The sequence below is a fragment of the Salvelinus namaycush genome, chromosome 26, assembly GCF_016432855.1.
Source record: "Salvelinus namaycush isolate Seneca chromosome 26, SaNama_1.0, whole genome shotgun sequence".
In the NCBI taxonomy this organism is placed as follows: Eukaryota; Metazoa; Chordata; class Actinopteri; order Salmoniformes; family Salmonidae; genus Salvelinus; species Salvelinus namaycush.
Window position 1 is genome coordinate 19484135 of NC_052332.1, and position 18755 is coordinate 19502889.

An 18755-nucleotide genomic window follows, 5' to 3' on the forward strand; every position below is an offset into this window, starting at 1 on the left:
TGTGTGTGTGTGTGTGTGTGTGTGTGTGTGTGTGCGTGTGCGTGTGAAATCCTATCAATGTCACAAAGGTCACGCTCCCTCAAGATAACCCAGGGAGATTGCTGTGGGCTCCTGTGGGATTTTTTCCCTCTCTCTTTTTGTGATTAGGTGTCACGATAATTTCCTTGGTGTAAAGACGAAGCCTTTCATGTTGCGGGTTTCTCAGGGTTTACTGGGCCATGTCGCAGGCCATTCAAACCCATACAAAGCAGGGTCGCAAAGCAAACTACACACTGTTCATTCATTATACATTTGCACAAAGACAAATCCATATTTACCTAAGGAGGTGTTCTGCATCCTAATAGGGTTTTTGACCTGTTTTGGCTGTCAATGGGTGGCTGTTTGTGTTATTTCAAAGGGAAGCAAAAGAAACTGGGCTAGTAAAAACAGCATCATGTGGCATTTACTGAGCACCATGACTAGGATGAGCTTATGTTGAGAGTGTCCTGTTTGTGAAGGCTTTTTAGGGGCCAACGTCAACAGTTAACACAGGACCCACACACACACGCAGACACACACCAACAAACACACACAGCGGCTTTTCAGTGACAACTGTTTACAGCTGATATGTTAATGGCTTGTGTAATGCCATTCCGGCTCTTCCATCCCCCAGTGCCAGAACTGGCCTTTTAAAAACCCTTGCTCATCAGGAAACTAATTTACACGTTGGGCCCAGATTTGGCAAGCAGCTAAAAACTTGAATGACATTCCATAATTAAAGTGAACCCTTCCAATTACACACCCCCCGCTGAAGATATTTACACCTCATCTGCCTGTGTGTGTGTGTTACTGAAGCTCTGCACAAATGTCATCTGTGAGCATCGGTCCTAGTTCTGAGATGGACAAACTAACAGAGCAGGATGAAGGGATTTCAGAGAGAAGAAAGGAGTGAGTGATGGGGATTGGGTTGAGATGGAGAGAAGGAGTGAAATATTGAACTAGAAAGATGAAAGGAGGAATAAGAAGGATTAAGAGAGAGAGAAAGCAGGACTGAACGAGAGAGAGAGAGAGAGAGAGAGAGAGAGAGAGAGAGAGAGAGAGAGAGAGAGAGAGAGAGAGAGAGAGAGAGAGAGAGAGAGAGAGAGAGAGAGAGAGAGAGAGAGAGAGGCGAGGATGGAGAATCTACGGAATGAGGGTGAGAGGAAGATAGGGCAGGAAAGTAGTGATAAAAGGAGGAAGTGAGGAAAAAGGAGAGTGAGAGTGGGTTTCCTCCGTGTGTGAAACAGTTGGGACTGGCTGGAAATCACACAGGGCTGGGGTGGAGCGGTTGTGGCTCTGCTACGTGCCTTTCTGGCCTCCGATCCCAATCATTCATACTCCCCAGCAAGGCCACAAGCCCACAGGGAGCGACCCTGCCCTGCCCTTACAGTGGTTCAGACTTCCTGTGGGTTCCTTCCTGCCGAGAAATGCACTCCTGCTGCCGCTCCTAAAACGAAGGAATGTCCCAGCTAAATAAACAGAGTGATATGACTTAGAAATCCAAATAAATGCTGTGATGTTTTACAGTGTAAACGTACATACATTGGAGTGGGGATGTAGCCCCTTGGTGATGTACTGAAACATCCAGGCCGTGCCACTGAGAAAAGGTGTCAGACCCCGTTAGAGGCCTTAGGTTGGACGCAGCTCAAGTACAACTTGGACAAAAGCACTGCTTGTCTCCGCTCATTAAGTGATTTAAGTCCCGTGTTCCCAGGTTCCTTTCATCGGCCGCCAAAGTGAACACACTTTTCTTTCTTTTTTTTTTACAAGAATGCCGGGCCGCGGAGATGAATAGAGCGAGGGGGAAAGCTGGACGTTAGGGCCAGGGAACTGGGTCAAAAGCTGAGTGGCTACGCTAGCCATGCCTATTAGCGTCCCCAGTACGGAGGGCCATATGTGAATGAACAGTAAGGGCCTACACTGGGAAAACAGCCCCTCACTGGGAAAAGGAGCAGCCACTTAATCCATTAACAGTTCTCTCCCCACAGAACCAGCTTTTCCCATGGAGGTTTAGTTCTGTAAAGTGCTGCTATTTTCACATTTCTTGCTAACGAGACATAGCTGTCATGGGGGAAGGGGGGCTACTGCTCAGTGCTCTGACCAGCCCCAGGGGAGTGATGCTTCAGCAGACTGGTGTCATAATTATATCTGATAGCCTATTGGATATCACACAGTTTGCAGTTTGCAGTTTGCATATTTACTCTTAAAACACCATCACGGTGCGTTGGGATGTGAGTGACGCCCCTGGGCTTGGCGGGAGGAAGGAATGTGGCCAGAGAGAGAGTGTTAGCGTTCGCTAGCTGGGATGAGCTCTCTGGCAAACACACACTGTTTCAATTTGCACCTGAAAGACAGCAGGCTCTTCTGGGCCATTTTGTCATCTGTTTGTGAGCTCTCTAATTGGAGAGCTGTGGAAGGAAGGCCCCCTCTGTTCAGCACGGACGGCCTCGCTGATGCCTGTTCTGCTAGCCATGCTGCTGCAGTACAGTCCTCTGCTGTACAGGGGGTACGAGCAGTTCTCATAATGAGCTGGGTTGATCTGAGATCAGTTTGTAGAGGAAAGGGATGTATTCAGAGTCTCAGTTTGTGACACATAAGTCGCAGAGGGATGATAAATGATACAGTGTGAAAAGCAGCACTTGCACATTGTCAGTTCTCTAAGTTTCCATAGCCAAGTCTCTCCAGCAGGGGCCCTAGCTATCGTCTGTAATCCTGGGGAGAATCTCAATTGCATACTTCTCGCGTCCTCTCTCCTCACCTCCTTCTCAAACCCATTGCAGGAGGTTAGTATGGGCGGGACCTCTGTCTTTCTCATCCAATTGGTTTTGAGAAGGAGGTGAGGAGAGAGGCCTTGAGGAGTATGCAACGGAGATTCTCCCCTAGTGGGAAAGACAGGCTATGGGAGGGTTCCACAGTTCATCAGCCCAGTGGGTGTGGCTACACCCCAGCAGCCAACCTCAACCCCCTGACATTACACCACAGCCATGAGGTCAGAGGGAAGCTCTTTCCTCCTCTTCACAAAGAAGTGATTTTTCTATCTCCCCGTGAGAACAGCAGCGGATAATGAACCTTTGGGCTGGGGATATCGCGTTCGCTTTCACACGCGTCAACTCCATTCTGAACCGTAACAAAAGGCTGCAGGAAAACATTGGTAGGGAGGGACCGGGAGTCGGGGTACGCTAAAGCGGATTTCTCCATCTTAGATGTGAGGGATGTGGAGAGATAATGTGGCTACTACAGATCTGAGAATGGTATTACATGTAGGGCAATAGAAACAGATGAGGCCACTGTTAACATTTAAACTGCACTTTATTCACGGCTATCGACGTTCATTAATCACAAACTCTGGTCAAAACACTTATTTACAGGGGGATAAAGTAATGTATGGCATGATGTGCTTGGCAGTTCTGTGTGTGTTTTAAGACCTCTGTCTCCACACAGCCTGCAGACTCATTTCCACACCAGATTAGATGAGAGTGTCTGTCTGGGCCAGAGTGTGGTTTCAAATTAAAATCATGCAGTGCCACACAATCATCTGAAGAGCATCTGTAACAGCCATGAGCACTGAGCACAATACGAGGCCCACAAACAGTGAACATCACACCCTGCTGCTTACTGTGGTACCGCACATCAAGCTGTACACACAGCCTGGATACTGATTAAAAAAACAAGCATCTGCTATATGCAGTCATATCCAATCCCACATTCACATCCATTAACAGATGCAGAGGAAAGAGTACGGGTATACAAGTTGGGAAAACGCCTACTAGAGATCCATACGATACGATGCATAGCATCAGTCCTGTGGGGTCACGCCAAGAGGGGAGCAAATGACATAAGAGGTAAACTCTAGCCGTTCCAGTATGGGGGGAGTCAGCTGGGTCGGAGGTGGAGGGTTGAGGGGTGGGGGAAGGAGAGGAGTGAAAGGCTGTGAAGTCCCTCTCCTCATATCTGATATCAGCCCAGGACTGGGAGTCAGCATATGTGACAGACGTCTGGACACCAGGGCAGGGAGGGAGGGAGAGGAGGGTGAGGGGTTAGAGAGGGAGAGACAGAAAAAAGAAAGCAGAGAGAGAGATGTGGAGAGACAGGGATACAGATAAATCATTCTCAAGAAAAAGGGTAAGAGAGAAAGAAAGTGAGGAACAGAGAGAGAGAGAGACGGGTGGTTATAACCTTCTCACATTTACTTCAGATGTCTTGGGCTAAGGGAAGGCACCTGTGTGTGTGTGTGTGTGTGTGTGTGTGTGTGTGTGTGTGTGTGTGTGTGTGTGTGTGTGTGTGTGTGTGTGTGTGTGTGTGTGTGTGTGTGTGTGTGTGTGTGTGTGTGTGTGTGTGTGTGTGTGTGTGTGTGTGTGTGTGTGGTTACTATGTGGCATGGACACTATGTTGTGGGTACTGTTTTAAAATGATTGCTCTGTGCTTTTCAGTGGTTATAAGCCCCAAAATAAACTAGCGCTGCCACACAGCATAAATCCAACAGTGCATTAATGGCCTCCCTTTAGGCATGGGTACAGATGGAATACAATTTCCACATGGTGTATCTGCCACACTTTTGGTTATCAGTGCTGATCTCCCAATGAAAACGCAGCTGCTCTACGCCTCATTGGTTGCCACAGGTTCTGGCTTAATCCTTATTGGTGAGTTTCTGACTGATCACACCTCTCGCTTCCATTGTCTTTGGGCTTCGATTTGCATAATTCCTATCCCTTACACTAGCCTAGAGGATTTGTAATTCGAAATGGGATTGGGATTTAAATAACAGGAACAAAGCTACCAAATGTAGGAGATCATTAGACCAGCACAGGCAAGCACTGCGAGCCACACTGCCAGCTGAAACTGAACACCAAAATGATTAACACAATGATATAGATCTATTAAATGAAGCCTTGAGTTTACCTAAACGTTTTATCAGAATTATCAGTTATTTCTATGTTTTCCAGAAACAATTGGGGCAAAATCCAGTTGCACACAGTCAATTTTTTAACCAATAGAAAAGGAGAATTGTAACCAGCAATATTAGCTCAGCCCACCATATTTCCTATCATGTTGCTGGGCAAAATTTCAAATGAGCCTGCCTCCGTCCTACTATGGTAGCTTGGTTGGTGGTTATTAAACGTGTGTGATGTGTTAGCCGGTGCACTTCTTTGGCCCCCTATGTATCGTGTGTCTGACCTCACTAACAGAACTTCTGCATTGCCCAAAGTAGCAGTCACAGGACTTCAGCACCTAACAGACCAGCGGCTTTTTTTCAATCAATTCTCTTTTTTCCCCGTCTTTAATCATTCGATATGCTCCAATAGGCGAAACAGAGGAGTAGTGACAGATTTGGAAGCCGTCACGAAACACCCATGGTTGGATCAAAGGTCCATCCAAGCACTGAAATGCCAGCTTCCTAAATAAAACTGCACTTTTCTCTTAGACTGAGAGGAAAATAACCATTATATCTAGAAAGCACCATTCACCTGACTGTGTTATTTACTCATTCCACAAAATATGGTTAGGGCCGCCTTTACATAACTTATTAACTTGAAAATACTTGATTGTATTTCAAACAATTCAAATGTAATTATTTTGTATTTTACAGTTTTTGATCGATTTTGTCAGAAGTTCATTGTACATTTTATTTGATTTATACCCACCACAAGACACTTATGAAAATGTTCGTTTTTTAGTTTAAAAAATATATATTTCTCATCTATCTATCTAAAAAAGAGTTGGCGATATTTCATTTATTTGCTTAAAAGTTGTCTTTATATTTTTCTAAATCCGTTGCTTTATAATAAAATATTGTACTTCAATTTTGGAGCATAATTGTTGAAATATAGCTAGCACAGTCCAACATTTTTTTGTTTCTTTTTTTTTGCTTCACTTTAGTGAATGCCTTGATTTAGTTTTTGCTCTTAAACATAGGCTACAAACAAATGCCCTAAGCGAGTGAAAACACCGATATTGCAGTAGAATATTATATGTGACAATTTACGACTGTTTCGTCACCATGTGAGTATGAACATATGAAAACCAACATATGAAAACTATAAATTCTAGTAAATATTACTAGTAGTGCCTCTGTATGAGCTCTACCTGGGTTGTTCCATGTCTGGCCCTAAAACATCTCTGCCCAGAAGTGCACTTAAAGGACCTGGGCTTTGGTCATTAAGATCATAAAGTCCTGCTCATAAATATGTTTTATTTGTTCCTTGAGTGTGCTCACTGCTTAGGAAGTCTTTATAGCAGAGCGGTAATATTTCTTCTCCAGACGGACCTGCCCATTGAGGTATTATGGAATACTGTAACTGGCCAAATCATAGCATGGCTCAGAGTTTATAACTGAAATATAAAAAATATTTTCTCCTCTAATAAGCTGCTATAATATTCAATCCCTTGAGAATCTTGATTCTTAAAATGTATAGTAATAAAGATACAGTACATTGCTTGGTCTGATAGATTGATTCCATGAAATGGATGTTAGGTTTTAATTAATACAACTAAAATATCATCACTTTATTAGATGACTGTTGGTCGTATTCAAATGTTATAACGATGGAAAATAAATTGCTATCTATTTCTAACAACTAAAGGATTTCTTAAATTTTTTAAAAAGACGTTAATTTATCAATTGAAAATTAAGGCATTTTCGTTTATATATTTTATTGCCGACTAGGCTGACTTACATTGAAAAAATACTACATTCTTTTTTATTTAACTTTTAAAATATATATATATATAGTTGTAATTGTCTCACATCTATCCAGTACATCTGGTCCCTCTTGTCTGTCCCATAGTACTATAATACTATTGGGAATGATACTGAGTGGTTTCAAGCTCTGATCGCAGCATCGTAACCAGGAACACAGGTATTTCAGATGGGTTTCAGGGGAAGTCCTGCAGCTTTTATTGCAGTTTTTTGTTGAGAAAGGTAGTCGACTGCTTCGAAGTGGGACAGGACAGGTTATCTGTGACCTGGCCTCTTTGTTTAATAGACAACGGAGGGTTATTTGGCCATTAGTGTCTCTTTGTAGTGACTTGTCTAGGTGTGATATACACCCTGTCACTAGAGATCCAGCACAGCCAATCTCTGCTACATCTAATGCATGATAAAGGAACAAAGATGGTGGAGACAATGCCTTGTGACGCAATGTACCCATAAACACCACAATCCAGGCTCATTCACATGACCAGTAAAATGCCAAATTACTTCAATTATAATCAATGTAATGTAAAAGCGTAATGCTACTCATTCTCTATTTCAGTTTAATTTAATATGAGAAAGGGCTAATAAAACCTATGAAAAACGTAGCACGTCATCTGCAGACTACAGACTGCTAACTGCGGTCGGTTGTCTGATTCACGGGGAACGTAGTATTCTGCTTCGGCGAAGATGTCTTATTGGTGGGAAGATGTTGAGCTGTGATTGGCTGGGAGGGTGACATTATGTGTCGAATTCCACACACCAGAGGACGGGGACCTGTTACTCCAGATGTCCTCTCGTCGTCCCCTCCAATGTTTGCAGCCGCACGCACGCGATCCCCCGCTCTGCCTGGCTGCACCCTCTCATCGCATTACTTCTGCTATTCTAACTCCGCCATCAATTATGCACTAGAATAACTGAGGGACCTGGCGGAGCCAAGACATAAAGGGAGATCATCAGCCCGGGCCCTGCGAGCATCTGCCTGCTTGTTCCCACTGTGTTGCCGTGAAGAGTGATACGGGTGCTAGGCCGCCAGCTCAGCTAGGGCACCGGCAACCACGGCACAGATACAGCTATGCTAAGCTAGGCTAGGGCACAAACGCAACATGGCTATGACACAGACACAGCCAAGCCATGACTATGTTGCTTTTACCATTGTTTTCACTCTAAACTAACGTTGTACATGTTTTTGGAGAAATGCATTAAAATCGCAATCAAAAAAATGTTGGTTAATCATATCTAAAGCTGTTTGTTGTCTCCTAAGGATCTTCATGTTGAATTAAACAAGGGGCGGAGCCTGTTCAGTAAGGCTCCCAGGATTCTCAACCGACTTTATTTCTTGAAAAGAAAATGGAGTCGAATTTGGAGGGAAATGGCGGTCTCTGCTTCCCTCCCTGTCACAAGACACAGCTGGGAGTCAGGCAAAGAGGAGAGAGAGACACCTACGAAGACAGAACAAATCCTAGCAGTCTGAGATTTCAATCAACAGTGCTAAACTTGGGGTGATGATAAACTCAAATGATTTCATCGAAGTCTCTTAACATCAAAGAAACATGGGGTGGGTGAGAAAACATGTATGTATTATGGAGTGAGACAAAATGTCGACCCCTGCATTAAAGTCATGGTGGTCCTGACCTGGATTTCTTCTGGTTGCGTGTGAAGGTTTGCTGTCCAGGCTCTACTGTGAGATCGCAAACAGCTTTTTAATATTTAATGGGTTCCAAAGCACTGAGCATGCTCAAAGCCAACAGGAGGAAATACTCTGTCTCCATGGGCCAGAAAGCCACACTAAAGGTCCTGCAAAGTCACATCAAGTTCATGAAAAGAACACTGTTCTTCCCAGATATCTAAATGTCACTTTTTTTTATTGACTCAGAAATCACATTATCAATGCCCTTTACCTAATCTGTCCACGGGTGCCTGAAATGCCACAACTATGCCAAAGATCATTGCATACACTAAGCTAACCCAAAATACAAGACTTCTCTTAACATGCTATGAAAAATAATGAGCTTTCATCAGATAAAACAAAGTTTCATCAGACAAAAGTAATATTTACTTCACTTGAACCAAATTAATTAGAGAGGAGCACAGTACATTCAACCATTAAAAAATGTAGGCCAATTTCGTTTTCAGAGTGTATCAGTAATTCAATATGATCTAAACAGCAAATACAATGGGGTGAAAAAATAATACTACACACTTCATCTACCCTGCTTGTCTAAGTCTGATGCAATCACAGAAGAAATTCGGTAGAAGCAAAATGTCTTAATCTCCCCACCCCCTCAAAAAAAAAAAAAAAAAAAAACACAAGACCTTGAAAGTTAGTCACCAATGAAACGAAGAAACGTTGCCTCTTGGAGAGGGATATTTGCTTTTTCTTTAATTTAAAAAGCCACATTGACCCAAATAAAGTTCCAGAAGCATTACACGGATGCTTGGCTGTAATCACATTTGTTTTATATCGTGCATACTTTCCGGCCAATTTGGATTCATTTGGAATAGTATATACTAAGGTCTGTAAAACACAGCTCCCTGTGCCAATGTGCCTGGTGGGAGCCACAAGCATGCCAGGTCTGTGTGCCATAGACCAGAGAGTAGCACTGGTGGAATTCCAGTTAGCAACACTAAAACAGCCAAACTGTCATGACCACACCCTTCTGGAGCTATCTCAGACTGAGCACTACTAACAGCAATCATGACTAATTACTAAAGACAGAGGACGAGCCAATCCTCTGTAAATAACCAGGTTTTAGGCCAGGGGTGTCAAACATACGGGCCAGATCGAGCCCACGAGGTAGTAGAAAATGTAGGTCCATTAGAAGTGATAATGGATCTACATACATACAGTTCCATACAGTTATTGCCAGCTCGCTAATAATCACCAGAATGAAAGACAGTCAGGGAGCATCAAAAGTTCCAAAAACGATGAATAGAGGACAATTTTTTATACATATTTTTGACGGTGAGGAAATATAACACATTGAAGACCGAACGCAGCCCTGGGCAAAATGAGTTTGACACCCTTGCTCTAGCACTCCAGCTACAGAGAGCTCTGCTATGGTCGACAGAGGGAAAGGAGATCATTCCAATTCTCTTTCTGCCTTTTTCTCTCTCTCTGCCCATCTTTCCCCTGATTTGCACTGAGACAATTTGTTTTCTCCATTTACTTGATCCGTTTAAAGTCTGCAGTGCAAAATGAATCCTTAATTTCCTTTCCTCAGAGAACGTTCTGCAGTAGGGGGCATGCAGTAGATAACACAAAGTTACTGTAGCTCACCGCAGTAAAAAGTGTTCAGACCCTACACTTTCTTGGTGGATTCTGTTTGTGGAGTCATTTTCATTACCTTGGCCTTGGCCTACTGTACATAGTCCTCTTTCATTGTGGGCTTGTTCTGCTAAAGCGTACTGTAAAAGCGTACTGTAAAAGGAAGGTCAGATAGCCACTCACCACACTACTGCATAGAGGCCGTCAATACAGAAGCCTTCCCAGCACACCACTACACTGTCTGTCAGGAGGCTTTAGGGACTCTTTAGGGCCTTCAAGCGGCAGTTCCAGAGGCTTTACTGCAGTCATTAGGGGCTGTGCCTGATTAATGTGAATGGTCAGGCAGGCCCTGGCTTTCTGGGGGAAGAACAGAGCGGGGTGAAGGGTCCCACAGGAAGTGCTTTGTGTCTCCACACAAAGGGAGGCTGACCTCTTAAGCCCCTTAGAGCCTCTCTGCTAATACCCTCACTGGTGCCTACAAAGACACAGTGGACGCCATTTCACCACTCACATTTAAACAGCGCACAAAAAGCCCCGCCGAGACTTAAACCTTAAGAAACAGCAGAAAAATGAACCTTGGGAGCGCTGGAGTGAGACTTGGAGATTAGGGGCTGGAGGGTTGGCTCTAATCCACTGACTGGCCCGCGCATATTAAATGACAGATGCCGACTTGCCGAGCTATACCACCGATCGGAAAATTGACTGAAAACAAGTTTACGGAAGTTGCTGAGAATGTGATCTGCACAAAGTTTAACAGAAACAGCATGGCAAAGGCTTTCTATCCAAAAAGGGATTAATTGTGTGGTGCTCTGAATATTGAGTATTCCTGTAAGGTAACAGAGAAATCCCTACTTACACACAGTTAACACAATAAATGTTCACCAACAAGACACCCACTTAAAACACTCTCCTCTTTTTAGTCCCCGTTAGTCAAGCAGTGGCAGCCTTGTTAGTTTGAAGAGAATGACAGGGCCAAGGCACCTTTCTCTGTGTGCAGGGTCACAGAGCAGTGGGACAGGCTGCTTTCTCCACAGGACTATTATCCCCTTCAGAGAGGGCCAGGACAAATCACCTCACTCTCTGACGCCAAGAGTTCCCTGAGAAGATGGCTGCAACACATGTGGCTCCATCCACAGGCTAATTAAGGGCGGGTGTGGAAATACAGGTTTTGACCTCATGCAGGGGAATGGCATGGCCACTATTTCCCCGGGTAACCCTGTGTCCCATCTCCGGAAGCTTCTGTTACCTCTGTGACTGTGTCTCGCTCCCGTTGTGTGCCCCTTCCCCTTCGCCTCCTTACGTACTCACCCTCACAAGAGCCTGCCACAACTCTACTCTCCCACTCCCCTCTCCTCCAACTCTCCCTATATGCCTATCTCGCTTTAAGAGCATGCATAGTTTAAAGACGGCTATGGGGCCGCTGAGTACGATAGGAACAATAGTGTCCTTTCACGCGGTCTGGGCTGGGGCTGGGAGAGGGTTGCAGTCCTGAGACCCAGTCAATATTTGGACGTGGCTGCTTTTTGTTTCCGTTTTGTATCCAAGCGGAACCCAGCAGCAGGGAGCCGGGAAAAGGCTGAGGGGGAAAACAAAGGTAAACACTGAAAAATGCAAACGGAGCAACTCACAATGCCACTGGGAAACTATCACAACATCAACTTGTCACAAACTGGAAAGTGGTGTATTGTTTCTTAAGTGGAGATTAAAAATGTTGCCAGAACAGAGAAAGCAAACAGCCAAGGTCATTTCGCTGAGAGGAGAACTATCTGTATCTGTAAGGGCAAGGATGTTATAAGGTGGAAAGAGAAGCCACTGAGTCATTTTCACATTTCTAAGGTGTCCTCACAAGGACTGCAGAACCAAATCATAGTATACCAAAGTAGTGGGCCGCAAGACAGACAAAAAAGTAGTTTGATTGTCTTCGATAAATATGTCACATCTGTTGTAGAAAGATTTGAGGGGCATTAACGAAGCTTAAACTGCAGTCCCTAGGGTGACAGTGCTCTTGTAGAATGCTGAAATCCCTCTCCCCAGCTGTCAGGTCGTTAGTCCCACCCAATGAGCCTCTTTGATGAGGAAGAGTATCAGTTTCCATGGCATCGGAGACACAAACAGCAGGAAGATTAGGGACGGAACTCAGCCCTGATTCTCCACTGATCCCACCTATTAGCAACAAATAAACACCTTGCCACAGCAATGGTTGCATGTGTCCCATATGGAGCCTGACGGTTTTAATTAAGCAACTATCAAACTAAATACAGTCCGGTGGGGATTTCTCTAATGCTAACTCATCAATGGGCAATAATCGAATCGTTAACTTTACTTACAAATTGTGTTTTTAATTACACATGTGTTAACACAGTATTACTGAAGAAAATGCATGACTAGCCCCTCCACCGTGTTTACACAATCATTCATGCATGTATGTTAACCAACAGCCATCCAAAGATACCACAGCCCTTCTCCTCCAATCTTTACAAGACATTTTATTTTGTGGCCGAGCAATTTCTATAGCTAATTACTACCAATATAGCACATTCTTATAAGACGGGCACTTAAAAATGATGCTCTCTTAAAATTTGTCACGAACAAGTCAAACTAAACACTCTGACTCATTATAATATAGGGTCATTCCATTTTATTTCAATCACTTTTTGACTGCACCCCTTTTGATTTGAATGAAACTTTCCATACATATTTGACCATGGTAGAAGTGGTCAGAAAGTTACTTTTTGGACCTGAATGCCAAAACATTCAGGAGATATAGGTGCCCAAAGTTGACCCATTTTTCATACCCCACAATACCATGAGACATCCATGTCTTAATCCCTGGAAAAGATAAATGGTTGAGTTTGATAGCATTTAAACGCTCACAAAAACAGTTGTCAAACTATTCCATAATTTTGTGATTATATATATTTTTTTACTTTTTTAGCCTTAAACGTCAATTATCTGAAACCGCGGTCAACAACGATTTTTTTCATTTCCGCACATGTAGTTTAGACCCTATTTTACATAATCTGAGGTATTTGTGCTGTGCCCACCATCAGTGGTCTGAAGGGATAGGTCCATTCTATGAATTATGTTTCTATGATTGAAATGACACCCGCCCTGTATTCAAGAGTATGCTGAGTCTCAACTGATGGCGGGCACAATGCATGCACTTCAGATTATGCAAATTAGGCTTTAAGGTACAACATATGTGAAAATGTAAATAATCGGAGTTGACACATTTTTAGATCATTGACATTAAATGTCAAAAAAGTAATAATAATTATTGATTTATTTTTAATTCAACAAATGATTACATTTTTTGACAACCCTGTTTGTAAGCTGTTAAATTGTTTTAAACTGAACCTTCAATCTTTTCCAGTGATGTCTTATGGCATGGTGGGGTACGCAAAACCTGTCAACTTTGAGAATATGTGTCTCCAAAAAGTCACTTTTTTACCACTTTTACCATGGGCAAGTATGGAAAGTTTCATTCAAATCAAAAGGGATGCGGTCAAAAGTGGATTGAAATCAAATGGAACGACCCTATATCCATTGTAGCTCAGAAATGTTATGTCTCCTCAACAAGCACTTCATTTTCTTTTAATTAAGGCGATTATAATGACTTGAGCGCCTCACTGTCACTGATTGAGGCATTTGTACCTCCGAGCATGACTGAATCCTTATCATAGTTACACTACTGTTCCACTGCTTTTGATTCCCACTGTTGGAGTGTATCAACAAAGTGCGTCAGAATGCTGAGAGGTTTTTCTTGAGAGATATTGGGAGGGAAATAGGAGCAACATTTATTAAGTGCGCAACAAACATGACACCATCAACCTACATGAGTTTTAAACAATAGAAAATGTCTTCACCATTTACATTTTTCACGAGTCACTTCCCATTTCAATTTCAGAGTCCCTGTAAGGGATTTCATGAATGGCTGAGTATGGACTGCAGGACTGCAGGGCTGCCGCGTTGGGTGCCGTTTTTCTACTGTGGTCAGGAAAAAAGCCTAATCTGGAAGTTGTGACTATACCCCAGCAGGCTTCGGGCTCTGATGGCTGAGTATAGTTACATTACCCAGCAGGGGCCATGGGTCCAAGGTCTAACACAGAGCATGGTTATATTAAACGGCAGGGCCAGGGGCCCCTGAGTCTTAGCATGGTGCATGGTTACATTATACAGTGGGTTGGGTTTGGATTAGGCCCCTGAATGAGAAAAAGAGAGTCAATTTAGAGTTAGTCATTTATTTACTCGAGGAGCCCTATTCTCCTCAGACAAAACCCAGGCAGGGTGCCATTGCATGGCCGTCGCAGAGCCTCAGAGAAGAGGCAGGCTCTGCCCCGGGCTTAACCCTGACTACAGTCCCCTCTGTGCTGCTCTGTGATGGTTAACCCAGGGCCTGCTTGGTTACCACAGAGTGTGTGACCTCAGCATGTGTGTGTCTCTCACAGGAGCATGCACCACACTGGGCCTGGGCACTGCTGAAATACCTCTCTGTGTTACCCTCATTGTCTGCCCCAGCATGTGGTTGGGGGGCAGGGGAGCCGGGACGGGGGGCTTGGCTTTGGAGGAGCAGGACTTGGGAAGCTGGAAATATATATTTTTTTTTAGGCAGGAGCTGTTGGAATGAGCTGATGACACTATGGGAGTGCATCAAAGATGTTATCTGTTCCAGGAAAAGAGGCAGAGAGGCAGAGAGCCTTGCCTTTGATGCCACCATATTTGCGTTAATATCTCAACCGTTCTCTTTCTTCTCCTAACTAGCTCATTGCACACACTTTGCCTCAGGGTTACCACAAAAAGACAAACAAGTACAGCATCATCTGTTGATTCCGTGCAAAGCAAATCACCCCAACGGACCAGTTTCTTCTCCCTAAGCATAAATGTTGAGGAGTCATCCCGAAACTGTAAATGTCAGGAAAAACCTGATAAGGTACAAAGGTGATATGTTATGCATGACACGAAGTGGTACACTCATACTACAAACTATTTTCTGAGAATCAAGCCATCCAGTGTGAATAACAGTTAGTCACCTGGGGAGTCAACTCAAAGCTGTAGGCTACTTGAGAATAGTATTGCACAATTAGCATCTCTGTCACATAGCAGTCACATCTGACCATTCCATTACAGTGGGTAATTACAGCCATTGCTTTACCCTTGTGACCACACTAATTGGCAACTTTGACCAATTACAATAAAATACAAACGGCAGGTGGAAACCTAACTGAATATTTCTTGTATTTTATTGTACAACCATAAGGAAGGGCTTTAACATGTTATAAGCAGGCACAAGTGTTGTGGGATTTTGTTGTGCGTCATATGGAAACGCCTTATCATTTTTCCAAATAAAACTGGCAGATAATATTGAATCTTATTCAAGGCAACATTTTAGATGTGTTGAACAGACACTTGGATACATTCGTAGCCAATTCTAACAGAAATCAATAGCTACTGCTGCTACAGAATAATTTTCCTACTGCCGAATCCGTAAAAGTGAACGCGTTAAGAATCCGACTCACACACAGAATATTTTAAATGATCAAACTAACACCCGATTTCCCTCACTCGAGAGATAAGCCACATCATTTTCCATTAGTTCAATTATAAGCCTACCTAAAATGAAAGCCTTTCGCGGCAACAGATCTGTGGACGCATCCAGCAGAACCAGGATAATATTCATAATCATTCTGGTGTATTTACAGTATAGGATATAACAAACTTATTGATGAGAGGTAGATAAGATATATGTCACGCAACATACACGTTCGTCTTTGTAAATGATTGCCGAAATGCATCAATAAAATGTATATTTAGGCTATAAACAAGTGACTATTGGTCAATGAATCATGGTCAGCATAGTAGGGCAGAATATTTCAAATTCACATTGTAACAAATATCATATGGTCTACGGGCCATCCACCTCCAACCAATATAATCAATGAAGTTGATCCCGCATGAAGTTTGTGACCGTGGCCCATCCCTGACACACATTGCGGTTACGCACGAGACTCACCTGGGGTTGGTCCGGTTCCAGTAGACCGCATAGCGGTCGGACACCACCTTGGAGGCCGGCTCTTGGCCGTAGACACACGTCCATAACACCAGCGAAACGCATAGGATCATTTCCACCTGCGGCATGGCTCCCGAACTTGGACACGTCAAGGTCCCTCTCGATGCAGCGTCTGGCGCGGTAGAATTCTTAAAATTAACAGAGTGAAATTAGATTCACATCTGAAGGCTTTTAAATTATAATTGCCTTATGTCTTAGTTGACTGCTCGAGTATAACGCATTGATTGGATTATTACACGAGGCAGTTATTGTGCTGAGGCTTGAATTGATATTTGTAAAAAGTTTTTTCATTCATTAAAAAAAAGCACTGCCATTTTGTGGAATACAAAAGTATTGCAATTGGTGGGTAAATGTCTTGATTATGAATTAGTTGAGGATCCGTTTAAAATACATACTATTTCAGTCAATGTTCTTGTCGTGTATTCATAGCAACACGCGCATCCTCTTCAGCCGCAGAAGATGTGGGATGTCACAGCTATTATAAACATGAATTTTTAGCTTTATAATAGTTTTCTCCTGCAGTCGGTCTACAGCAGCCTACACAAATGAATAATTATTCTCTCGGATCAACTCTTCTTTGGGCACCAATAGTTTCTGTAACTATAGGCCTACGCAGCGTTGAATTGTTGATTTTCAAGTTAATAACAGCGTGGTCCATGCATGAATATGCTATGAAATGTTTCTATAACATTTGAATAATAATTAACTCCACAGAACCAGCCGGCTACAGACAGTGCCAAATCTTCCTTGACGCTGTACTCGCTCGGATCTGTGTCCGTGTCTTCGGCGCTGTCGCTGTATTGTCACGGCTGAAGAGCCGCTGAAGAACTAGGAGCAGCTCTTTCCTTGAACCGGAGTCGTTCAAATGTGCCGTGGCAAAAAAATTGTTAATAAAATCCTTAGCATGGACACAAATACTTCTAAGTGTCGCTTGAAACGAGGCAAATATAAGCAGGAGCGGTGGAAAGTCGTGTAGTTCAGCATGAAGAAATCAACCCATGTCAGAGCAGCGCTCGCTCGGCTATGCATGATCCCCCACTGTGCCAGCGCGGGTACAGTTTCAGGCTCACGCACAGTCTCATTGGTTTGCATTTTGAATGATGGGCGTTTCGCTTACAAAAACAACATCCCTCCTCCTGAGGAGGTGTATCTGCTTCAGTGCTTCCTCAAGCGACAGATAATTTATTTCACAAAGTGGACCTACTGGGCACGAGGGCCATGGCCCCTAAACGAGATAATAAAGATGTGATACCAGTTCCGCAGGTCGGTTACAGGTTTACACCTTTCACGCAGGTTGATGCTGTCTTTACTCACACATACAAGTGTTTTGAAATAACCATGTTTTTTATTATACAGCATTGTGGAAACTTATGCTGCAACTAACCACTGAGTCGTATTGCCCGCTACTGTATATTATATCATCCATTGAGCTCAAATTGTTAATTTACTACACCTTTAGCAGTTAAACATGTGAATAAAGTGACATGTATGTGACATGTATGTGGCACTCTGCATTATTTCCTAGTTTTTGTCAATGTATTCAACATTCAAACATTGGGCAAAGGCAATGTCTAACTGTTCTACCCTGTCTTGTAGGGTTTGCTGTCTTGTAGGCTTGGCTACAGACTGATGCGCCGTATCGGTTTTTGCTCATACCATGCTTTACGCAGTAGCCTTCCAATGTTTCTTGGCGCCCCACAGTGGAGGTAAGGAGAATCGCTTATTAGAAGGCAGGAAGGTAGGCTTTAAAATAAAGTAATTCGATTAAATATTAGGTAATGTGTTATGTTTTCTATATTTGTAATCAATATGATTATTTTAGGATTAACATCATAGGCATGTAGTAGGGCCAATTGTTAAGGTATTTATTGTGTATTTTACAATGGGTGGGTCTAATCCCGAATGCTGATTGGGTAAAACCACATTCCCGCCAGTGTCAATTTAAGAAATAAGGCACGAGGGGGTGTGGTATATGGCCAATATACCACTGCTAAGGGCTGTTCTTATGCACAACGCATCGCAGAGTGCCTGGACACAGCCCTTAGTCGTGGTATCATGGCCATATACCACAAACCCCTGAGATGCCTTATTGATATTATAAACTGGTTACCAACGTAATTAGAGCAGTAAAAATGAATGCTTTGTCATACCCGTGGTTTACGGTCTGATATACCACTGCTGTCAACCAATCAGCATTCAGGGCTCGACCCACCCAATTTATAATCCACAAATTACCACCGGCTAAATCTATGACGTTAAAATGCCTATTTACTCTGTTCCATCTGACTGCGCAATTCACTGTCTCATCAGCACAGCCCAGTAAGTTATAAACTTGATCTCCACTATATAAGCATCTAGACATTATCTCACATTTCTTTTTGACTTACATTTAGTTTTCAACAGCAGAGATTTGCACAAACCTTGTTGTCTGTCTCTCTTACATTTGCAACATTGTTTCAATATTTAAATTAGATCTCCAGCTGTCCCATAGTAATGAGCGTGCCGGGAATCGGACCGAGACAGACAGGCAGCGTTTCTCAGCCAGTCGAAATCGTGAATCAGCTGGCATAATTTTTATGGATATATACAAATAAATGTCAATTTAAAAAAGGTCAAACGAAATAAAGTGCAGCTAGTTTGCAGTTTTTCTAGATTCAGTTTGAAGTGATTGTGTTAGCGGTGTTGTTGGCTAACTCCTCTGAACAACAGTG

The 18755-nt window shown here is 43.2% G+C and overlaps 1 protein-coding gene across 1 annotated transcript in view; it reads right to left on the reverse strand.

Moving 5' to 3' along the window:
* The window catches only part of LOC120021911 (ephrin-A5-like), a 49375-nt gene extending 33233 nt beyond the window's left edge, over positions 1-16142 (reverse strand). Inside the window, exon 1 of the mRNA XM_038965748.1 lies at positions 15988-16142. Within this exon, the coding sequence (XP_038821676.1) occupies positions 15988-16112 (125 nt within the window). The 5' untranslated portion in view covers positions 16113-16142. The remainder of the gene's footprint in view (positions 1-15987) is intronic.
* Positions 16143-18755: the final 2613 nt, after the last annotated feature.